Raw genomic sequence first — 24,058 nt, 5'->3', positions numbered from 1 at the left:
ACGTATCCAAAACTCAAAAATTCTTTGAAAATGTTCAATTGTCTACCAGTTGTATCCTCCTTAATGTTAACCAAGTGTGGTTCTTTAAATTCTCTTTTCATAAGTCGCATTATAGTCAAAAGGAGAATATTCTGGCAGGGCATCAACTAAATAAACCATCACAAATCACATATATTTCAACATATGTTAAACTAGTCACATTATATAAACTTTCAGCACTATAAGGAGATAAAGCAAGATTCGAAATTAATCCCAAATTGAGCGCATCCCAACATTTCAATCGCAATTCCCTAAATTGAAGAAACAAAGGATTCGGTTCTCAGCTTGCTTACTTGCGCATTATTGCAATCCAATCCGCAGCCACACTGCGGAGATTCGTAGAAATTGTCAATCGGGAAGTTCGCAGACGCGATCCCTACCGAGAACTCCATCTCGTCTCCACTCCTGACCACCTCCACAATGTTGAGCCAGAAAAAGAGAACCTTCACGCTTACGCCGCTAATCTGCGTGAGCCTGCCCTTGGAAATATAGCCACTGATCGTGGACTTGTAACTCAACTCATAAGAGCCCTCAAGAGAAAAGCTGCACGAACCACTCAGATAAGCGTGGAATCTACCTGTGTTTCGGTCTACTTGGTAGCCTGTGGCCCCCTTCGGAAGAATTCCGGAGGGGAGATCGTAGTCCTGGAGGATCTCGTACGCTGTTAAATCATCACTGACGGCGGTGGTTGATGACGTGGAGAAATGCGACAGGAGGAGAAAGAGCGAGACGATGCCGGTGAAAGACATGGTTGAAGAGGTAGAGAGAGAACAGATTCTCCGCGGAAAATATTTGTTTCGTTCGTTCTGTTACGTGCCTGCTCAGTTATCCGGGGAAGACGAAGACGAAGACAATTAATTCGTCTAGGCAATGTTTGATACGATGACGTTTCAGTGTTTGTAGGGAAGCAACGACGCCGTTTTATCGATTTTCCTCAAGTGGGCCTATCACTAACAATTATAAATGGGCTGGCTCAAGAATGTCTGGGTTGTATTTGGGCTGTCAAAGGCCCGGTCTAAACTTGTTTCGACTCTCTCATACGAAAGGATGGTTCAAGAACCCTAGCGCTCTTGAAGGACATTTGCGCCGAGTTGTTGGCACCAACGGAGGAAGAATGGTATGGTGGCTACAGCTCCATTGATTTCAACGTGGTTTTCTTTTTGACTCTTGCGCTTACGCCGTCTCATCTGATATTTTCCTTCCAATTTCAGGGTATCGATTTGGTTGCCGGAGGTAAGAGCAAGAAGACCAAGCGCACTGCTCCAAAATCAGATGACATTTACCTAAAGCTCCTCGTCAAGGTTCAGTGTCTTTATCTATCTCTCCCGTTGTATTAGCGTAAGTGTTTGTGTGCAAGAATTTGATTCGAGTTTTAAATTTGACGTCCGTGGATTTCAGTTGTATCGGTTTCTCGTGCGGAGGACTGGTAGCAAGTTCAATGCGGTGATACTGAAGCGTCTCTTCATGAGCAAGGTCAACAAGCCACCGCTCTCACTCTCTCGGTTGGTTCGTTTCATGGAGGGAAAGGTGCTTCTCTTGTTCATTCAACTATTTGTTTTTTCAAAGAAAATCAAGCAAGTAGCCGTCCAATTCGGAATCTTCTTGTTTTTGCTCTAGTTTAATGCTTAGATCTGGTTTGGTCACACCTCCTTGTGGTATAAAGTAGGAAAATGTTAGTAAGTGAAGAAATTATAATTTTGTTGCCTTGGCAGCAAGTGAAGATATTATAATTGTGTTGCCTTAGTGCATTGAAACAAATGAACTGCATTTAACTTATTCAAATGGTTGTTTAGGGCATTGCCAGTGGTTTTTTTTTTTTTAATTTGTTTGATAGATTTGTATTAAATTTCTTGCTCCTTGATTGGATTTTGTTTGGTTGATTCACCAGGGTGATAAGATTGCCGTGGTGGTTGGGACAATAACTGATGATGTCAGAGTCTATGAAGTTCCTACCTTAAAGGTAACAGCACTGAGGTTTACAGAGACTGCAAGGGCAAGGATTGAGAAGGCTGGTGGAGAATGCTTAACCTTTGATCAACTTGCTCTGCGAGCCCCTCTTGGTCAGAACACGGTATGTGTATTGGTGCCATCTTTCTTCTGCTTAATATGTCAGCTGTTTTTTGGTACCCTTCTGCAATATATGATGTTTGCTTGGTTTCTTTAATGAATGAATTCTGTTTTGCGGCTAGCTGGATACCCGAAACTGCTGCTATTTTTAGGTTTTCAGATTTGGAACAAGTGCTTTCTATTTTGTGCTACCCTCATAAATCATAAGCATCAATATGTTGGTATTTCGTTTGGTGAAAGCTCTCACATAGATATAGTAATGGCTTTGAAGAGTTGGTGGACAAGGGGTTTTTTTTTTTAAGTTGTAAGCTTGATTTTTTTCAACCTTGGATATTTCACCTATGGTTGTTGCATGAATTGAGTATGTAGGTTAAGAAGCTTGTATTGCTTTATCGTAATCTAACTTATATAAATCCTGTGAGTGGAGTATTATTGTTCTGTTAGAATCTTACATCACAAATGCTTGCTCCCCTCGTTTGTAGGTTTTTGAAACTGTATAGTTCATTGATCAGTTAGAATCTTTGGCCTCATTCACTAAATATGTAGTTTCTTTTTTGCTATTCAGTGTGCTGGTCAATCTTTAAGGTTATAGGATTTGTATTAAGTTGTCTTATTATAACTTAATTTGGTCCTTCCCTACAGGTTCTTTTTAGAGGCCCAAAGAATGCTCGTGAAGCAGTGAAGCACTTTGGACATGCTCCTGGTGTGCCCCACAGCCACACTAAACCCTATGTTCGATCAAAAGGAAGGAAATTTGAGAGGGCTAGAGGAAGAAGAAAGAGCAGGGGCTTCAAAGTTTAAGTTTTTCTACTCATCCGGAGAAAATGCTGAGCTATTGACCAACTTAATACAAATCCATGATGCATCTATTTCCCAACATGCAGTTGTTCGTTTCCCTTTTGTCCCGTTAAAGCAAACAGTTTACATTTGTCTTAGCAGGTTCCTGTCTGTGTCTTCTTTTGGATATTTTGTTTTTAAGGATGTGTTTTTAAATGTTTAATGTTCCCTGCTGCCTGTTATTGTGTTACAATAGTATCTTAGAGCATCCACAATGCACACACTCCAAATTTCATTAAATTATATTCTCTCTCTTCTCTTCTCTCTTAGGTGGCACAATTTAATTGGGTGATTGGGTCCCATAACCTATACTATTCATCAACACTTCATACATTTCAATATTCTATACTTATTTTCTTTATTTTTTCTCTCTTCCTTTTCGTATCTCCAACTTATTTTCCATCACCTCTCTCTTCATTTTCATCTTTTCTCTTTCTTTTCATCACTTCTCTCTTCTTTTTTCATCAATTCTCTCTTCACTATTCATCAATTATCATACACTTCAAAGATCAAGTATGGATTAATTTTTTAAGTGTCATTTTTTATCACAAGTATCATCTCAAGTATCCATTGTGAACATCTAACGCTTAATTTATTAAGAAAGTATCATCTCAAGCACTTCAAAATCATTCCATTGTAAATGCTCTTATAATTGTGTTTTACACTTTAATAGATGGTGGCAGGTAGCTTTTTTCTGATACGTACGTTCATTAATTTTTCAACTAATAATGATATGGATGACAGGAGTTGGTTATGTGAGAAGTGAGAATATCATTGGAAATTAATGATTGATTTTTTTTTTGGATTTAATAGTTAAGATTTACTGATTTAGTGTTTAAATCATAATTTAACATAATTTTAAGCGGTAGTTATATCGAATTTTAATTACGTCAATTGTAGCCCCTATACCTAAAAATGACAAACGAGACGCAGAAAAAAAAAATTATTTATATCAAGGGACATTGTTCATTTTACCCTATATGATAAAATATAAAATTCGATTAAAATAAAAAGATATTTGCCACAATAGATACAATTTGCCCATGAAAAAACTTCATATGGGTTCGATGTACCCTTTATCTTTTAACAAAATAGGCCCTTTCACGTATTATGGAAAGTCCCAAATCTTTGCAAATTGCAAGGAAACATCTTTATTTGGTACTTGGAATGAAAGGATTAGTGCATGATTAGGAACAAAAACCAGAGGATCATTCTAAAAATAAATAAATAAATAATTTTTTTTAAAAAGGAGAATAACAAATCTCTATGATGCTAAAAGTGTAGATGAAATGATGAATAACACTAGAGCGATTAATTGAAGTCGTAAAGATGATGTGTATCATCTTGATAATCAAGGTTCGAATCACGTTTCTCGTTTTTTTTTTTAAAAGAAGTGTAGATGGATGTATCAACGGATAGTTCAAAACACCGCGCCACCTGCGGTAGTTCAAAATCGGAAAATATAGTAAGAGAGAAAAAGGAAATCCATTAAAACTCTGCAAATATAGAAAAGCAGAAACTTTCCTCATTCCTTCTCGAGAATCCTTATCTTCATCAATCACGCGATACATCTCCCCCTCTCCCATTCATTTTCTATTAAATCAAACTAATCTCTCATTGTTACACTCATATAACAATCATGGATCCCAAAAACTACGGTAGCAACGGTAAAATCATGCTCTCTTCGATCGTAATCTTTGTCAGCGTCATCATCGTCATGTTTTGCTTCCACTATTGCTTCAGACGCTTCTCACCCCGTGGCCGCCGCCACCAGGAAAGACAAATTCGACTACAACAACTGGCCCACCATCTTGTGTTCGCCTCCGAGAACAACTTCACTGCCGCGGCCCACGGCTCGGAAAACCAGGGGCTTGAACTCCGTGTGCTCAAATCGATCCCTGTTTTTACTTACGACTCGAAAATGGGAAACCCACCTCCAGAATGTGCGGTGTGTTTGTCGGAATTCGAAGATGACGAGAGAGGGCGATTGTTGCCCAAGTGTGGCCACATATTTCACAACGACTGCATCGAGATGTGGTTCCAATCTCACTCTAATTGCCCACTCTGCAGGTCCCCTGTTCAACTCCATATTCCGGAACCAGCCAAATCGGACGTTGAAACGGGTGGGTCAGGATCCGATCCGGATATTGAAAGTGGAGTAAGTGAGACGGGTCGGCCTCTTTCTTCATCACGGAGGAACATGTCGGCGCGTTGCCTGAGAGAGCTGGAAGATATAGTCGTGGAGGTGGAAAGGAGAGGGCAGAGTGTAAGGGGTTTGAGCTCAGCAGGGGATGCGGACCTGTCCGAGAATTCGGGGTAATCGGGTTTTGACATTGAAGACGATTTCGAGCAAGGCCCGGTTGCATGTCGTGCAATTGTAACATGAATTTTATTATGTAATCAGAATACCAAGTTTTGATAGGTATTTTGATTAAAAATTTGATAATATATATCATGTATTGTTAACGTGATTATTAAAAATAAAAAGTTTAAGATTTTGAAAAATTATATTTGTATTTTTATTGTTTTTACGAATTTATCAATGTATTTTTTTTATCTAAAATAAAAATTAAATTCAATATAAATAAAATCAACATCTATCTATTACTTCTATTCTAAACTTGGAAGGATTGAGGTGATTTGGTGACGAGTTGGCCGTCTTTTCTTTATCCGCGCGAATGGTTTAAGCAAATGGTCAGAGTTTTGAACTGGCTGGTCTATTACTTTCTATTCTAAACTTGGAAGGATTGAGGTGATTTGGTGACGAGTTGGCCGTCTTTTCTTTATCCGCGCGAATGGCTTAAGCAAATGGTCAGCGTTTTGAACTGGCTGGTAGAGTGAAACGACGTCGTTTCGTTTATATTTCTTTTGTTTTTTTCGCCGTGCGGCACACTCGCGCGTCAACCAGTCTTCGTTGGTCATCTGCGTCAGCCCCAAGACGTTTTTGTTTTGTTTTGTATGATGGGAGAAACGACGTCGGTTTTGAGTGAGATGATTCAACTTTGCGTATGGTTTGGCTTGGGTGGGGCCATCTGGTGCGAGAAACGATGTTATTCTTGCTTGCTACCAAAAACGCTTTTTATGTATCTCGATCGTTCTCCTCTCTCTTCGATTCGGTGCATGCACCTGCCAAAGGGGTGCTGCGATTTGGGTCATTCATCCTTCACCTACGTCGTTCCTCTTGCTTCGGCGCATGCATCTTCGAGATCCCGTATCCCTTGCTTTCAATCTTGAACAATGCAGGTCAGAATTTCCTCCCTCACTTCGATTCATCTTTTCGGGGTAGTTTAATTTCATTTTTCGCTTTTGTTTTAGCTTTTGGGTTAGTTTTCTGCCTCTGCTATCCCTTCTCTTTATGTTCTTCTTCCAAGCAGAGATTGATGGTTATTGAGGTGGTTTACTTCAGTTCTGTTTTTGTCCTTTGTTTTGGGTTTGGGGTTTGTTTTCCGCCTCTGCCATCCCTTGTCCCTCCATGTTCTTCTTCCTCCAGGTAGACATTGATAGGTATTGTTGGCACTAGGTCTATCACAATCTTGCAGTGGAATCGGTTTGAGCGGCTGGCAGAGACGGGGCTCAACTTCTTCAATCCATTGTCCGACAAATGTCTGGTGGGGTTCTCTCCACCAGGATCAGCTCTCTCGATGGGAATGAATTTAAAATGACTCTCTCGACAAACTACTTAATTTTGAGCGATTAATTTTTTTTGCTGTGTTCATGGGTTTAAACTAACAGGATACTGAAGATTGTGTGTATTGACGCCAAGTTCAACTTTGAAGGTTTAAAGGTTTCATTTCTGCCTGTTTTCTGTTCATGTCTTCAGTCCTGACCTTCCTCATTTTGTTCACTTTCCTAAATTGGATTGTTTGATTTAGGTGCTCTCATTATAGAAGGAGATGCAAGATCAGACCTCTCAAATGTGCAAGATTCGAAGCTATGTCATGGATTCTCAAAGTGGGTTTTCTTTTTTTAATCAATAGTCTCTCATATTTCATTGAACAATTTGAGATAAATGTCAAAATGAGTGATGTTGCTAATTCTGTTTTTCAATCGAGACAGGAACAATACTTGCGTTTTGCTTCCAAACAGCTTATTTGGCAGTCACATAGATGAATCGATTCCTTGTAGGGAGACCCAATATTATTGTAAGACCAACTTTATACTTATTAATGCAAATCATTAAACACTTTCAGTTCTATGTTATGTGTTTTTGCAAACTATGTTGCTGCAACTCAAGTTGATGAAATGAATTGATGATACGCATCATGGTGGGAATCGGAGAGATCTAGAAAGGATGGATTAATCAAACGGTTGGCATCCTCAGTTCTGCTATAAGACAGAGTTTCAAAGTCATGAGCCTGAGGTAACTTTTCTTCATGCAGTTTTCAAATTCTGCTGAGCTTACCGTCATTTATTTTTTATATTTAAGAATTTGGACTTGATAAGTGGCTTTCTTTTCCTTCTAACACTGAGAAAAAAAAAAGAGGATTCTTTACCTCTACTTCAGTTCTATTATCTCAAGAGCTTGGAAATTGAGGAGAAAATCAATAAAATTAGTGAATTGCATATGAATGTGTATGAACCACTAAACATGTCGCATATGCCGGAGGTAATAATTAATTCAAATAATGAGTATTGCTTTTGTAAAAACTTTGTCAGTTACTTATTATCGTTTCTTTCCAGATAAGAATTGTTAGGGAAGAATATTTGACAAAGAAAGAGAACTTGATTAGACAGGTTTTTTTAAAACATTTATGTTTCTATTTTAAATTCCTTTTCCTAGCTTTGGATCCTTCTTCAGTAAATGACGTTTGGTGATGATGAGGATGATGTGGGTGAGGTTACATTTCCATGTCAATTTTCTAATATTCCACTTGCAAACCAAGTTGGGTGGCTTAGGTGAGTTTTCTTGCTTCTTGTAGCTTTTTTTTTGGTGTTTGATCTGGGTTTCATTTGCTCGACTTCTTTAGGCTTTCACGACTTTTATTTGCTAATTCCATTGATCAGGGTTTCCTCTGTATGGGGCCTACGGGCAATTGGGGTATTTCGCTCTCCCACGTAGAGATCTGCAGATTTCTTCTTCTAACCTTTTCAATAAGCTTTCTTCAACCTCTCTCTTCTCTCCTTTCTCGCCCCTCCATTTTCTCTTCAACTTTTTTCCATGTTTATAAATCTCTCGCATGTGATTGGGGTCTGTTCTTGTGTTGAGTGAATCGTAGAGTACTCACGCCACTGGCCTTCGTTGTTTATTCAACTTGCGAGACGTTGTGGAAAACTGGAAATTGGAGAGTAAGACAAACGAGTCTTCGATTCATTGACGATCATAAGCTACTCTAGGTAAGACAAACAAGTCTTCGATTTGTTTACTTCTTATTTAAACGTGTCTTTTCTTTGTTCTTATTTTTTAAAAATATTTGTAAGATTTAAATGTTATGGTGTAGTTCTCTCTTTCTTCCCTTATGAATTTCACCAGGTTTTGAGCACTGGAAGGGGGGGGGGGCAATGTTATGGTAGGCTGCTCATAAACTCTTCGTAGCTGTTTATCTTGGCTGATTTTCATTACCAATTACTATTTCGTCTCATTCTTTTGATATTGCTTTGCTGAGTATGCATTGACTACATACAGCTAATTGTGCTTCTGTGAAACAGTCTACAATAATACAAATTAACAAATAAAAATGTCTGAATTAGGAAAGGGCAATCGCTACAGAAGGCCACACAAGCAATGGATGGATACTAGGTTCCAGCAACATGGCCTGCTGTTCTTGAAAGGTAAGATGCGAATATTATTTTTTTATTGTATTTGACGTTTCATTGATGTGAGGTTGTTTACATGTGAGAATAAAACAACCAGTTGGTTTGTGGTTCAATTTGAAAGGGTTGGGTGGGGATTAAGGCCCAATGGATTGGTTTTGGTTTTGGTTTTGTTCACTCCTATCATAACTATTATCACCACAATTGCCTTCCAACGATCGATGTTTCTATCGATGTTCAAGTAATTAAGCTCAAATTTTTTTCTCCATGTTTAAATACAAGCACTTATTGTTGATTTTGAAGTCTCTCAAGGCATATATTCATGGGCACACATTGAGGATAATGATTCAGTATGTTTATGGCTGGGAGCAAATGTCATGTTGGAATATCATCTAAAGAGGTTTTCACTTCTACTCACATATATTCTCATTCAATCATGGAAGAATAAGTTCGTCTGTGACTCTGGTGCAGGCCATTACTCTTCTCCAGAAGAATTTAGAAAATGCAAAAGCAAGTTTAGAGGTTCTTATTGCTGATCCACAATTCTTGGTGATCCAAAACAATGGATAAATAGTTGACAAAACAATTCAAAAACACATGAATTGTCCCGTGGCAACGGTGCTCGACAAAATGCCCAAACCAACTTTTCGAAATTTCAAGGTGACATTTTCTATTTGACAATTGTGGGGTACGTGTGCTCTACTGCCAAGCTTGTCTTGTAGTGCATCTTCTTCTAAGTCCTCCATGACCAGTACCAAATCCAATACTTTGTCATAGATTCTGGCGTCGTCGCTTGCCTTTGGATAGGAGGGGTAAGAGAGGATGGGATTGGGTCTCCTTCATTTGCTGAGACCAACTTGACAAGTTTTTACTCATGGAAAACTGGGTTTTTATTTAAGTTTTTTTTGACCTTGAAGATCTATTATGATGAATATTCTGTGTTTTGTTATTGATGCCTATTACATTCAAAAATTAGAGGGTTAGGGTTAGAAATCCATGACAACTTGCTTGAGATATTTGAGGTATTTTAAATTTCAATGCAGACCACTAGCTAGAAGTAATGTTTTGAGCCCTGACGCTTGATAGAACGTCATTTTCACCACAAATTGATCTTTGTTTCGGGGTTTCATTGATTTGCTGTTGCATTTGCAGTCATGGAGGAACAATTCATCCTCAGAATTCCACCTTCTAAACTCTCACACACCATCCACGCAACTGGCCTGATCCATGGGGACATAAAGCCCCAAACTTTCATAGTAACCAAGGTTAGTTAAATAGCTAAGTCTGGATAAAAGATATTCACTCATTTTTGCTTATTCTGTTTTTCTTAATGTTCTTATTCAGAATTTTCATTCAGCGACTGTGGATTTGGAGTCAATTCATCAAGGACATCTTAGTTGATGTTTATTTCCATTTGTCGAATGGTCCGAATAAGTTTACATATTATTAGGCAAGGTATTATTGTCGATGAAGTATAGGCAGCAAAACTGGAGTGATTTTCAACAGTTTTCAACATGCGACGTCGCTTCCTGCCTTGATCTCGTGTTTAATCACTTCATTAATCCTCCCCGACAGAGCTTCTCCGTTAACGTGCATTTATTTCGATTTATCTGGGTTCTCTCAGTTTTATGCTGACCCATTACTTTAATTGATTCTGCCGTTTTATCATTATCTCACCTGTGTTCTTGAATCCACCATTTCCCTTGTGTGATTGATAACTTATGGTGGTTGCAACTACCTTTTTCTTGGCTTGCGTTGTTCTGCTTTCGTTGTTTATTCTGTTATTTATTTGGTTCCATCCTTTTCTCTAATTTTTTCTCCCTGCCTTATCTTATTAATACTTTCGCTCCGTTTTGTACGATTCTAGCATTCTGCATCATCTGCTTCGTCTGTTTATCTGATTCCGTTAGCATTCTTCAATGTAGCTCATCGTTAGTCCCACTGCATCATCATGGCCATGCTCTTCTGCAGGGCGTTGTATGTGTTTAATAGATTTCCTGTGCCTGAATCCAAATAAGTTGATCACAAAATTTCACTGAGATGTCATTATTGTGCTCAAATCATGACCCCGCTGCAACGCGCGAGCATGTCCCTAGTTTGAATATAAACTCAACTCAAAACATTCTATGTTTTTTTAACGATAAATTGGTTTTTGATTTAATCAAAAAATATATTGTTGGATTCGTTAGTATAATATTATACATTTATGATTTTTTATTTAAAAATTTAAAAAAAATGCCCAATACTTTACTACAGTCTAATATTATACATTTATGATTTTTTATTTATTTATGATATTGGGCTTATTGAAATCCGACTGGCCTAATTAATGGCCCTTTCAGTTTCAGTAGGAAAGGAGTTCACCATCGCAAATGAATGACAGAATGAATGTTTTGTCTTTGGCCCATATTACAACTTACAAGTTTGCCGCTTTTAAGGTTCCGTTTGGCACAGTGGAAAAATTGATTTTCAATGCTAGCGGAAATGTTGTGAAAAATATGCTGAGCTTAAAGCTGTGAAATATGCTGTGAGGTGTTTGGTGAATTAAAAACTGACGCTAGCGGAAAAATTGTTGACTAAAAGTATTATTTTGAATTTAATAATCATTTATTAATCATTTTGTTATTAAAGTTAATTTAATAAATATAATTTATTATTGAAATTAATTTAACTATATTAGAATTTTTTTTATCAAAATTGAAAATTTTAATTAGTCAAATAAGTAAAATAATAAGTTTTTATATGAAGATCATTAATGTGTATTTTATTTATTTTATAAATATTAAATTAATTTTTATAATATTAATTATAAATATTAAATTTATTGGCAAAAATATTTATAAAACTAAATAATATATTAAATATATATGATTAAGTTGTGGGACCCACATTAAATTATGTAAAAGTTAAAAAATATCATGATGGGGGTGGGTCCCACAACAGAAAAATGAAAAAAAAAATATCATACCAGCGGATCCGCTGGCCGTTTATGGCCTGTTTGGCACCGCGGAGCCGCCCTGCCAAACAGGCACTAAGTTTTAACTCTTGGATAGGTCTAGCATCATCCATGGCTTGGGCCCTATTCATTGGCTAATAAAAGCCCATTTAGAGCTCATTTAGCCATTATTTTGGCTAAAACGTTAGCATTTGACTCACTATTTTACATGAATCATATCCGTCTCAATATTTAGGATAATTGAGACAAATTTATATTCGGATCCATCATACTCTTGTATCCGTAGGTATTATTAGCAATGCTGATTTACTGGTCAACCGCATTTTCCTTTGCACCATCCAATAATTAACCTATACTTAAACATTACAATTCATTGTTCTAACAACCAAACACAAATCCATCTTATTTATTAGAATCACAAGCTCTGAAATCTCTTCAAGGGAAGAAAACAAAGAGAATTGAAAATGAAGGCCATGTTCTTCCTCCTATCTCTAGCCCTGTGCCTCATCCTGTTGCCCCAGCCAACAACTGCTAACGACCACATCAACCACCTAATTGCCAAAATCTGCAAGCAATCCGGCAATTGCACATTCAGCATCAAATCGAACCAGGCAGAGAGCCAGCGAGCAGACCTCGTTGACGTCACATTGATCGCGATCAGGCTTGCGTCGGACAATGCTGTGGGCACGTCTTCTCACATCAAGAGCTTGCTTAATAACACAGCTGATATGGACCCTTCCATCGAGCAGGGCCTTGTCGATTGCTCGGATCAGTACTTGGATGCGATCGAGCAGCTGAGTAACTCGATGGCGGCCTTGGTAGAGAATGATTACAAGGATTTGTATGTGTGGATTAATACAGCATTGAGTGATGCAGAGTCATGTGAGGATGGATTCAAGGATGTTAAGGATCATCCGTCTCTGCTCACTGAACGGAATAACCAGTTTAGCCAAATGTGCAAAGATGCCTTGACTGTTACCAAACATTTGGTGACGAACTGATCTCTGATTTGTATCGGTTTGAAGAAAGTGTTACTTGTTCCTATATATATGTACTCTGAATCTTTCTTATGGAAATTGAGTAACTACATTGTTCAATAAACTTGGTATCTTGTCATTGCAACTTAATTTTCATTCAATTTACTCTTCTTTTTATAACCGACAATGACACCATAGAAATTTGCTCTTTGAACATCCGATATGGGTCTCACTCGGGTCATCAACCCCATGCGCATAAAAGTTTCCTACCTGACAGCAGGATAAGTTGGGCTGAAATCCAACACGTGGTCACAAGGATATTACTCCCAATTAGGGGTGAAAACAATCGGTTTTAGTAGTTTTTCCGGTCAGTTCTTTAAAGAAATAAGTAAAAAAAAAATTCAGAAGTCTTGAGAATCGAACTCAAGATTTTCGAATCCATACTGTTTGATCCCATAGAGATTCACCACTAAACTATCACTCAAGTTATTTTTCATTAAATTTAGGTTGTAAGCTCCTTTGTTTGTAGTGTTTGTGAGGCATCAAATAACTTTTCTTGCTTAATCTTATTATCATGGCTTATTACATGACCAAAACAATTCGATGACAGAAGGAAATGAACAAAAAAAACAATGTGATTAAGAGAAAAGAAAGAAAAATTGAAAGAACAAATCATTCAAACTGAAAAAAAGAAAAAGAAAAAAAAGAAGAGGTTCTCTCAAATTAAACCACCAGTGTAAGGGACTCCTGTTTGTGGCAGCCAGTCATCTCCAAGCAAGAATGCAGACACTGTGAAATTGCCAGCATCAGTAGCGTTAATCACATGGTAACCGGGCCAAGTGACCCGATTAGAGGTGTTGGATCCGGGTCCGGAATTACCATACTCTGCATAATATGAGGTATTGAGTGCAAAGTCTCCACTCCATATAGACCACCCGGCAGGACTAATCAGACCATCCATAAAACTCTGCATGTAAACAGTCCTCGAATACTCCTTCCATGGCCTGCCTAGATATGTCTGGACAGTGATATTTGATGAAGCCAAATCATCGGCAGCTCTGATTGTACAATTATGGATAGAAGTCCCTGTGTTTTGATTCGGGTCCGTTCGACCCTGCGCGGTGATTGTGTTGAATTGTCCGGCCATCGGTAGTCGCGGGTACATGTTGCAGTTTTGGAGTACAACGGCTGCGTTTCCAAATATGAAATCAACTGTACCATAGACGTCGCATTCTCTGTAGAATTGTCTTAGAGAATGTGTGTATAATGTGTCTTGGTAGCCTTCAAAGCTGCAGCTATAAAAGGTAGATAAATCAGCACCACTTCGCAAGGCCACCGCCTGTTGCTTGGCCGCTCCGGCTGTGTTTCGAAAGGTTATATCAACTGCAACAAAGTTTGGTGCCACCACAGCTGCAATTGAAGACATCTTAATTAGTATCATTTTTCTTTCTTTTTATGTGCCAATAGTGAAATCTCACCTCGGTCTAGCGTAACCCAGCCGAGTGATTGATAAGTAAAGTCCAACTCTTCTCACATGTAAGACGCGCCTTCAAAAGGGAGAGATGAATATCGCGGGAAAGGAGTGTGTGAATTAATTTTGTCGCAAGAGGTAACAAAGGAGGCAAGGGGAAAACAATAATTTAACCCTAAGTGAATGGCGGTTCTAAAACTGCCTGATGAAACCGCCCCTAATTAAATTATTTCAAACCTAACGAAAAATACTTAAAACTGTTAGGAAAAAACCGTCCCAAAAGCTCAATTCCTTTTCAGTGACCTATCAATTTGTGTGGTCCGATATAACCCAATCCACAAGTGCCGAGAGTGTGAATACTGAAATCATACATCGGTCTAACATAACCCAATTGAATGGTTTATGAGCAAAGTTCAGTTCATCTCACATGTAAGACCTATTTTTGTGGGTCTGAGTATCATTGGCGACAACCCATGAAAAACAAACCTGTGACGATTGTGACCCAGAATGGACAAAACCTTCAATGTGTTTAGGTCGAGAATTTCTAACATTATGAAAAAGAATACGCAACCAGATCACTAAAGGAACGCTTACTGATTACTTACCAAATGTTGCGGAATTGAAAGTAGTCCAGCCATCAACAACGCTCCGGTTGCCGGTAATTATGGTCTGATTAATGCCATCTCCGATCATCATCAAGAACATCTTATTCTTGGCAATGGAAACATACTCTTCATAAACCCCGGCGGTGACATAAATCAAGAAATAGCCATTGGTACCGTCTGTATTATTAGGAGCAGCCGCAACTGCATCATTGATGGTACTGAAATTCCCACTCCCATCTTGACTCACGACCACAATATCACTCACCAACACATAATTTTCACTATCATCACCACTACTTCTCCTTCTGCAAACCCTCTCATAAATTTCCCTTGTCTGGTTTGACATCTTAAGTGGCAATTTCCCATTCAGAAACAGCTGCTGGACCTTCGTCGGCTGCCACGGCCACCTGGCAGTACTGTTCTTCCTCTCAGGAACCCAGCCCTTCATGAACAGAGCTAGAGAAACACTAAAAAGCTTTGTGTCATTCGATAGAGGGACGGTGAAGGCTCCGTTTCCTACTCTCCAATCAGAAGGAGCAGTGGCTCGTATTCCATCTAAACAGGTCTGTTGGTTTGTTAAGATTGCACTAAGCAATGTTTGTGCATCGCCGGCTCGCGATTCGGGTAATGTCTGGTTGGCATTGCTGAGGGTTTGATACGAGCTGGTTAAGAAATCCGTGTTCAGACTGGCTAGGAATTTACAATCTTGCAGAGCCCGAATTGCCGGTGTTTTCAAAGATCTGGATTGTGTTCTGAGGTAATACTCAATGAGGGAGAAGAATATACGGGACTGCCAGAGGGATTTTTGGACAGAAATCCGACCATAATCGTAGACATTACCCCAATTAGGGAGGACAGACTTGCAGTACAAAGGGTCCCTGGTGAACTTGCAAATTCTGTCTGGTGAGACAGGATTAATGGTAGGAGTAATTTGAGCAAAAGATGGAGAATTGAAGAAAGGAAGGATAAGGAGTGCAATAGGGAATACTAGATAGAAGCTTTTGTAAGCCATCATTGTGTTTTTGAAGAGCTTGTGTTTGTGTTTGTAGAGTAGACCTGTATATATAGGAGAGAACATTTACAGATGGTAGTAAGGTACTATTATATTTATCGGGAACGCGTTGTTTTCTGGTTTTCAATTCCAACTTGAAGCAATATCCTTGTAGCCATGAGCTGAGCTTTGACCAAACTTATTGTATCGTCAGATGAAATTTTTTGATGGTCCGAGTTTAGGACTGTATTGAATGTCAAAGGGTAAGTTTGTTTGTGGATATAGAATCTAAGTTGTTGTGTGCATGTTTTGATTTTTTAAACCGATTCTATATATAGAAAGTCAACTAACTCAACGACTTGTTAATTAATCAAACTTGGATTTGTTGTCTGTACATGTACATGTACATGTATAGGGAATAGATTTGTCGAAGCCTGCCTCGCACGTCTTGAACAATTAACCATGAAATAGATTCTGACTTAGTAAAATGCGTTTTAGAACGTGAGTCCTAGAATGTCCTGAAAACCCTGTGATAATTCAAATTGGATTTTGACTTAGGAAAGCAGACAATATCTTACGTTGATAATAAGTTTGGACAAATGAGTCCATTGGTGTTTATTAACTTTGGTATTAGAAAAAGGTTGTTGTTTAGCTTGAATGTTGGGCTTTACTTGTGTGACTCCTGATTCCATTTAATGGGCTTGAGTCCAACCCACAAGTGAGGAGGAGATTATTGAGAAAAAAAATCTTATATCGCTAAAATAAAGATTTAATGGATAAGTTATAAAACCATGAGTTTCTTTGAATTAGTAAGACTGTAAGACACATTTTAAAGTCGTTTGCTATAGACTCGGAGACACTGTGATGAGTTGAGCTTGGATTTAGATTTGGGAAAACAGATAACATCTTACAATGATAAGATAACCATGCTGTCTTTGAACAATATTACTATCATTGCATGTCTTTGATATTTCCATGTTAGGCAAAGTAGTCCATCGATATTTCCTTAACAATATTACTATCATTGCATGTCTTTGAACACTGGGCCGGGCCCATCTCGATACATTTTCTTGGGCTTTTTCTTATTAGATATTATGTTTTAATTGTGCATTAAAAAATTAAAAATAATAGTGGAGAAGCAATAAAATAATAGAGATCGATAGAATTTTAGGCATTCCTTTACCCGCAAAACTTTATAAACAGGCTTATATTATTCATCCAATAAAATTATGAAAGACATGTCCATTTTGGACAAATGGGCTGACAGTTGGTTGGCCCATTAACAATGTAATAAAAAATCAAAGCCCATAATACTTGCAATTTGCCAATTACCCGTTTGGCAGCGTGAAAATACGACGCCGTATTCATATCAAGCCAGCGGTGTAATGGACTCCTGTTTGGCGTATCCAATTATCTCCCAACAAGAAAGCAGACACTGTGAAATTGGCAGCATCAGCAGCTTTAATCACATGGTAACCGGGCCAAGTGAACCGATTACTGGTGTTGGATCCGGGTCTGTTGTTATCATAATACAATGTACTCAGTGCAAAGTCTCCACTCCATGCGGACCACCCGGCAGGATTAATAGAACCATCCATGAAACTCTGCATATAAACCGTCATGGAATATTCCTTCCACGGCTGGCCTAAATATGTCTGAACAGTTCTATTCGACGAAGCCAAATCATTTGCAGCTCTCACGTTACAGTTCTGGATCAAAATCCCTGTGTTCTGGTTCCGGTCAGTCCGACCTTGTGCGGTAAGCGCGTTGGATTGCCCCGTCATTGGTAGCTCGAGTACAAGTTGCAGTTTTAGAGCACAACGGCGGCGTTTTCGAATATGAAATCAACTGTACCGTAAATGTCACATTCATTGTAGAATTGTCTTAGAGAATATGTGTAGAGCGTGTCTTGGTACGCTTCAAAGCTGCAACTGTAGACAGGGGCGAAGCCAGGACTTCGTATGAGGGGGGTCACATTGACGGACAAAGGATTTTATATGTGGGTAGGCAAAGTTAAGCAGGGGTCCATTAATTATACATTCTAGAGTACAAAAATAACACTAAAAATAAAAAATTTATAAAATATGATACGTAATAATTGATATTTGTCTTCTTGTTTCAACCATGAGAATGATTTTTTATAACTAGGGGGTCTAAATTGAAAATTCAGGGTGATCTTTTATGTAAATTAGTATATAACTAGGGGTTTTGAAAAAATTTGAGGGGGTCGGCTGCCCCCCTTAGGTAAGGGTAGCTTCGCCCTTGACTATAGAAGGTTGACAAATCCGCACAGTTTCGCAATGCCACCGTCTGATGGTTGACTGCACCAACCGTGTTTCGGATTGTTATGTTGACTGCAACGAAGTCTGGTGCCACCACAGCTGCATTGGTACATATCACAATCATTAGTTCCATAATTATTATTTCTTAACCGATAACAACTTAATCTGTTTTTGGGTAACTGAGAATAACTAAGCCGGACTAAGTACGCGTAAACCCTTTCGACATGTTAGATGGACCAAGGCCTAATGGAAACCATTTTAAAATAATGGCTAGACTAGGCACATGTAAACTAGCTTGACATGTTAGTTGGATCGAAATATAGTACAAACCACTTAGAAAATAGTTATGCTAGTTTATAATCGAACTCTCGATCTCAAGTGAGATTTTTTATGCCCTAAATATGAAAAGATAACCAATTAACCAATCGCCAACTGGTTATTAGTTTGATAATCACCTTTCATATATAGAATAGATGAGCTAGGAAACTCAAATTGATATTAAGGCTCTGTTTGCCCATACTTTTGCAGGCTCATCATTGGAGAAATTGCGAGTGCGAAATAGAATGTTTTTTCCGAGTTTTAATCTCAATAGATATAAATTCTATAATTGGTATCTATGCAAGTGACAATGAGCTGGGTCAAGGGCAAATGCAATGGTGAAGTGGTATTGGGCCAACAAAGATGTTGTCTTTTGCTGATGTGGCTGTATTGTAAAATGTGTTTTGCTTATGTGGCTGTATTGAGATAAGTGTTTTGCTGATGTGGATGTATTGATATTTAATGTTTTGGTGTAGTTTTGTTGTGGATAATATGGAGGAATGGAATGTTGTTGGGTTGGGTGGAAAGAGAAAGTGTGTGGGAAGAAAAAGTGTATAGAAATTTGTGTTTTGCTGATGTGGCTGTATTAGAATACGTGTTTGACTTGACTTTTTGTGTAATAGAAGTGGGACCGAGCCAACAAAAATATTGGCCCAGTAAATTGTTTCTTATTGCATTTGCCCTAACATGGCCTATTTAAAGTTCCCCTGTTGATGGGATTTTTCAAAATAATGAAATCAAGCTCCTCCTTTTGACTTTCTCCTTACCCAAACACAATAAAGTCCAACCCATACCCCCATTACCGATCCAAAATCCTCCACCTATCTACCAGTGCAGCTCTCACAGTCTCGCCATGAACAATCCAAGAAGAAAAAGATTCTTCCTTCTTCCTCTTCTTCCCATTTCCACCATTGTTTTACTTCTGCTATCATTCTCAACCCCAAAAGAAGAAAAACTAGAAATCCCACAACTACACATCCACAAACATACCCAGATTGCCATTTCAGCTTGTAAAGGAACACTGTATCCACAACTATGCGTCTCGACTCTGGTCTCTGTTCTTCCAGATCTCCCCTCCAAAGCCATCCCACACTTCATCTCTGCAACCATAAACCGCACAATGTACGAAATCAGAGCCGCCAGCACAAACTGCATAGGCGTACGAGAGCGCCTCAAGAACAAGCTGACCCACCTCGAAGAAATAGCTATCAGCGACTGCCTCGAACTGTTCAATAGCTCATTGTTCGAGCTCAAATCAGCGGTCTCCGATCTCGCGCACGCCAAGTCAGTCCCCGAACACTACCACGACTTGCAGACACTGTTGAGCGGCGCAATGACGAACCAGTACACTTGTCTCGATGGGTTTGCTTACAGTAATGGAAATGTGAGGGACGAAATCAAGTTTAGTTTGTACAATGTGTCTCGTCATGTTAGTAACTCGCTTGTTATGCTCAAGAAAGTACCCGGAGTGAACGAATCGGAGCCCCAGACGACGTTCCCGGGTAGCTGGAGAATGAAAAACGGATTTCCTTCTTGGGTTTCGTTTAAAGATAGGAAATTGTTGCAGGCTCCGGTGAACAGTACCAAGTTTGATCTAATTGTGGCCAAAGATGGTACTGGAAATTTTACTACTATCAGTGAAGCTGTTGATGCAGCTCCCAATTCAAGCACAACGAGGTTTGCTCTGTACTCTGTTTTTTTTCTTTTGCAAAATGTCAGTCAAATTAAGATTTATTGATTAGTGTATTACAGTAAGTAAATTTAATGATTTTATTATGAATGATGATTGCAGGTTTGTGGTATATATCAAGGCAGGGGCTTACTTTGAGAATGTGGAGGTGGTGACGAAGAAGACGATGTTGATGTTTGTGGGAGATGGGATTGGGAAGACGGTGGTGAAAGCCAGCAGGAATGTCGTTGATGGATGGACTACTTTCCGTTCAGCCACAGTTGGTGAGTACTCTACAATTGTTTTCTCCTTTTTTTAGTTTTACTTAAATGTTAGAAACCCAAACACAAACACATCAGCAATATTGTTCGACATGGGCCGTGAGTCCGCACATATTTGAGAGGTATTTGACCTGTGCATATATACTACTCAGTTGGGTGATGTCAATCCAATGTAGGACTATAAGTCTTGACACTCTTTTCGCATTTGTGGGCTTGGTTATGAGAGACCCAACAAGTGGACACGAGTAAAGGTCATGTTCAAATAGACCGAATCTCTACTCTGATATCAATATTAGAAATCCAAACCTAAACACATCAATAAATGTTGTCAGTTATAGGTTACGGGTCCGCATGAACTTATTCTCCTAGTTCGTTCTCGCATTGGATTCATAATAATACGCACTGTATTAGTATTATTTTATTTTATTTTTGAGAAAATGTTGTGGTGATTACTGACACAGTTGAGCATTAAGTGAGGATCTGGAGGAGGAGATCCGGTGAATTGTGGGGCCAGAAGGGTTAATGCGGATATGATCGGTATTAGTTTAGAGAGATTAGCTTAAGTTAGTATTAGCATGTCGCATCCACTACATGCTTTATTCGAGTACGAAAGTGATATTTACACACGGAAATGAGGGACCCATTAATAATTAGTAAGAGGTCGGGTCGTTGTGTGACTAATCAAATAATTTAGGGACACATAAAATTGGTTTTAAAATCCAAAGTAAGTGGATGTCAGCTTTGACACACCGTATGATTGGGGTCATTGAACAAGAAGACAAAAGGCATTCATGATTTTTGAGGTACAAAGACTGGTCGCTGGTTTTGTTTTTTACCATATCCTTTAGTTGTCGGTTGTTGTGGTCTCCAGCTCCATGGCCTTATTGTCATGCACTCACGCAGCATTTGAAAGGATGGGGAACTCTCCAAATTATAATTTCTACCATAATCTAATGATTTAGGAAGTGTGTCATATTATATCATTTTTTTTTCATTTTTAAAATATATTTGATTTTTTCTCTACCATTAAATGTGAATTGTAGATTTTAAAGAATTACAGAGCGGGAGTCTAAAATCCATTTAAAAGTGCCAAGTATAGACTGGTAGTTTTACTCTTACCTCCTAAAATGGGCTTTGGTATGTGTGCCTAAAAAAATATTTAGGCATGTGACATCGAATGAACAATATATATCGATATATTTTTTTAACATAGACTCGATCTAGTTAGACGTGACATCTATATGTTTATTTATTGGGTCTAACATAATCTAACTCGCAAGTCTATGGGTGTCTCAAGATTAATGTCCCATATGAATTGGCATAATTCAACCGGGTGACATATAAGTCAACGTCCTACTACTCTCACACAATATATGGGTTTTCTAGTCCTAGGAACCAATGGCGATGGCTTAATAGAATAAATTGGTGCGGACTCGTGACTCAGAACGGACAAATTTGTTGATGTGTTTGAGCTGTGATATCTAATAGATTTTAAGGCATGGTTAACGATGTGCTGATTTTTTTTATGGTATGACTTTATGATGAGTCATGGTCCCAATTCATGTCAGGCATGGGTTGTCTTTTACAAAAGATTAAAACATTAAATTGAAAAAAGAAAATCTAGGTTACATTTTCAAAAAAAGTGGCAGTGCTTCTACAAATACGCCACAGATCGATAATATATTAATCAAGTCCCATGTTTGAGATACAATTCAACTGCAGAGGACCCGCTCTGCCTGAATCCTGATCCCCTTGTTTGGTGGAATGTAGGAAACGCGTACCCTTGTAATTTTGTCGGGGAAAAGATTCTTGTCCGTTGCTTGTTTTGATAATATTATGTTACTCTTAAAAAAAAAGTTCTACGTCGGTTTGGTATGAGTAAACGATATGATTTATAACAGTGAACTCAACTTCGAAACTGAAAACGCTTGAGAAGTTTTTTTAAAAGAACAAAACAGCGCGGGTCTTGAGCCCAAAGCATGGACAATATATATTATGTCGATTGAGTCAAAACTCTCTCACCTGGTCCTTCTGCTACTTCTCACCTCTTTCTTCTCATCCCTCTCGATTTTTTCAAATTTACATATTATTGTATAACTTTTTTTTTCTTTTTCACAGCGGTGGTAGGCGACGGATTCATAGCGAAAGGCATAACATTCGAAAACTCAGCAGGGCCTAGCAAACACCAAGCAGTGGCATTGAGGAGTAGTGCAGATTTCTCAGCATTCTACAAATGCAGCTTCGTTGGCTATCAAGACACTCTCTACGTCCACTCCCTTCGACAATTCTATCGCGAGTGCGATGTCTACGGCACAATCGACTTCATCTTCGGCAATGCAGCTGTAGTTTTACAAAACTGCAACTTATACGCTCGCAAACCGAACGAAAACCAGAAAAACATGTTCACTGCTCAAGGAAGAGAAGACCCTAATCAGAACACTGGAATCTCAATCATAAACAGCAAGATCTCCGCGGCCGCGGACTTAATCCCAGTAAAAACTTCCTTCAAAACTTATCTGGGTCGTCCGTGGAAGGAGTATTCGAGGACGGTCATAATGCGTTGCTACATTGATGACTCTGTAGAACCTGCTGGATGGCTTGAATGGAATTCGACATTTGCGCTGAGTACTCTGTATTATGGTGAGTATATGAACAGAGGTCCCGGGTCGAATACGAGCGCAAGAGTTACATGGCCTGGTTATAGGGTCATTAACAGCTCAATTGAGGCTAATCAGTTCACTGTTGAGCCATTCATACAGGGGAATGAGTGGCTTAATTCTACTGATATTCCATTTTATCCCGGATTGATAGGTTGACGGAGAACACTCAATGCTAACTGTATTGACTCTTGTAATTTTTTTTTTCTAATTCAAGGAACTTTGTACTGGAAAACTGAGATTCATTTTGATTTTGATCAGTGTTATGGGCAAGATGGACTGAGATTCACTTGAAAGACTGACGTTCCTGTATGATATTTTGATTTTTGAGGCACTAGGCTAGTAGGCTAGTAGTTGGGCCAAATTAAATGGGCCGGCCGTTAGGGCAAACAACATGGGCAGCTTTAGTCATACCTCGGTTTTTTCTAAAAACAAATCGTCAATTGATTTTTACAAGGGCTGATCAACTTAGATTGGGGTGTCTTCAGAAAAAACCGGGATATGACTAAAACTACCCAAACGACATAGTCTCTGGGCCCACTAAATTGGGCCAATGGGCTAAACTGCTAGGTCTCATTTGGAAAGTCCACGGCTTGATATGAGCCGTTTACTTAGTTTTTTTTTAATGGTGGGACCCGCAATGATTATATTTGGGTGTGTAATAAATAAATTTATCATGCATGCGTATTAGCTCACATATTATCCATTATTTGAAAAAGAAATCTTTATTGGTTCTAGTTTCTACCTCCAATTTTTTTATGAAGAAAATGTTTTTTTTTTTTAATGAAAAGGTAAGAGAAGCTTTTGAGTTATGAATCTAGTATAAACTAATGCACGATGCTTGATTACAATTTAGAATACGAAAATTGTAAAAAAAAAAAGGTCAAAGAAATCAAAAACAAATTTCCCTAAAATGTATGTTTGGCCCTTCCATCATAGTAAAATCTTCTTTTTATTCTATAAATTCATTTTTAAAATTATATAAATCAAATTTATTATATACATTAGCTCATGAAGGAATCATGTGTAGTTAATATGAAATTATTTTGAAATAAAATACTTATTTTTTTCCCCCGAAACGTAGAGGGGTATTCGACTATAATCATTAGAGTGATACACATCATCTTTATTATTTCGACTAACTCCGGCGTAAAATT

At 38.4% G+C, this 24,058-nt stretch overlaps 7 protein-coding genes and 2 long non-coding RNA genes across 10 annotated transcripts; 6 read left to right on the top strand and 3 right to left on the bottom strand.

Annotated features, from left to right (window-relative positions):
• Window positions 1-147: 147 nt before the first annotated feature.
• LOC119984675 (uncharacterized protein At5g01610-like) lies at window positions 148-879 on the bottom strand. Its single transcript, XM_038828743.1, has one exon. It carries the CDS (start codon window positions 786-788, stop codon window positions 291-293), a length of 498 nt encoding a protein of 165 aa, XP_038684671.1. The 5' UTR covers window positions 789-879; the 3' UTR covers window positions 148-290.
• Window positions 880-1,003: 124 nt separating this feature from the next.
• LOC119984674 (60S ribosomal protein L18-2-like) lies at window positions 1,004-3,133 on the top strand. The gene is made up of 5 exons (XM_038828742.1): window positions 1,004-1,156; window positions 1,251-1,340; window positions 1,438-1,566; window positions 1,928-2,110; window positions 2,749-3,133. Exons 1-5 carry the CDS (start codon window positions 1,019-1,021, stop codon window positions 2,905-2,907), a joined length of 699 nt encoding a protein of 232 aa, XP_038684670.1. The 5' UTR covers window positions 1,004-1,018; the 3' UTR covers window positions 2,908-3,133.
• A 1,330-nt stretch (window positions 3,134-4,463) lies between these two features.
• LOC119983282 (RING-H2 finger protein ATL5-like) lies at window positions 4,464-5,390 on the top strand. Its single transcript, XM_038826942.1, has one exon. It carries the CDS (start codon window positions 4,583-4,585, stop codon window positions 5,261-5,263), a length of 681 nt encoding a protein of 226 aa, XP_038682870.1. The 5' UTR covers window positions 4,464-4,582; the 3' UTR covers window positions 5,264-5,390.
• Window positions 5,391-6,046: 656 nt separating this feature from the next.
• LOC119984840 lies at window positions 6,047-7,162 on the top strand. The gene is made up of 5 exons (XR_005464992.1): window positions 6,047-6,186; window positions 6,464-6,551; window positions 6,676-6,727; window positions 6,816-6,894; window positions 7,000-7,162. It is a non-coding gene; the product is annotated as an uncharacterized LOC119984840 (long non-coding RNA).
• Window positions 7,163-8,443: 1,281 nt separating this feature from the next.
• On the top strand, window positions 8,444-10,442 carry LOC119984547. 2 transcript variants are annotated; one of them, XR_005464935.1, is made up of 4 exons: window positions 8,444-8,712; window positions 9,166-9,354; window positions 9,847-9,959; window positions 10,039-10,442. It is a non-coding gene; the product is annotated as an uncharacterized LOC119984547 (long non-coding RNA). The 2 variants fall into 2 exon arrangements; XR_005464934.1 differs by having other exon boundaries at window positions 8,444-9,354.
• A 1,664-nt stretch (window positions 10,443-12,106) lies between these two features.
• On the top strand, window positions 12,107-12,722 carry LOC119984546 (putative invertase inhibitor). Its single transcript, XM_038828549.1, has one exon. It carries the CDS (start codon window positions 12,115-12,117, stop codon window positions 12,649-12,651), a length of 537 nt encoding a protein of 178 aa, XP_038684477.1. The 5' UTR covers window positions 12,107-12,114; the 3' UTR covers window positions 12,652-12,722.
• Window positions 12,723-13,345: 623 nt separating this feature from the next.
• Window positions 13,346-15,715, bottom strand: LOC119984544 (probable pectinesterase/pectinesterase inhibitor 20). Its single transcript, XM_038828547.1, has 2 exons — window positions 14,704-15,715; window positions 13,346-14,037 (listed from the first exon to the last, which is right to left on the bottom strand). Exons 1-2 carry the CDS (start codon window positions 15,713-15,715, stop codon window positions 13,346-13,348), a joined length of 1,704 nt encoding a protein of 567 aa, XP_038684475.1.
• A 1,343-nt stretch (window positions 15,716-17,058) lies between these two features.
• LOC119984280 (probable pectinesterase/pectinesterase inhibitor 7) lies at window positions 17,059-18,202 on the bottom strand. The gene is given in 4 exon segments (XM_038828145.1): window positions 17,059-17,489; window positions 17,492-17,625; window positions 17,955-18,075; window positions 18,184-18,202. Coding segments are annotated over 4 exon segments (705 nt in total).
• Window positions 18,203-19,089: 887 nt separating this feature from the next.
• LOC119984545 (pectinesterase) lies at window positions 19,090-23,197 on the top strand. Its single transcript, XM_038828548.1, has 3 exons — window positions 19,090-19,971; window positions 20,087-20,247; window positions 22,363-23,197. The coding sequence occupies exons 1-3, from the start codon at window positions 19,148-19,150 to the stop codon at window positions 23,058-23,060; spliced, it is 1,683 nt and encodes a 560-aa protein (XP_038684476.1). The 5' UTR covers window positions 19,090-19,147; the 3' UTR covers window positions 23,061-23,197.
• The last annotated feature ends 861 nt before the right edge of the window (window positions 23,198-24,058 follow it).

This window comes from Tripterygium wilfordii, chromosome 18 (assembly GCF_013401445.1).
Source record: "Tripterygium wilfordii isolate XIE 37 chromosome 18, ASM1340144v1, whole genome shotgun sequence".
In the NCBI taxonomy this organism is placed as follows: domain Eukaryota; kingdom Viridiplantae; phylum Streptophyta; class Magnoliopsida; order Celastrales; family Celastraceae; genus Tripterygium; species Tripterygium wilfordii.
Note: the sequence above shows the minus strand (reverse complement) of the source record. Positions and strands in the feature narration are given on the sequence as shown.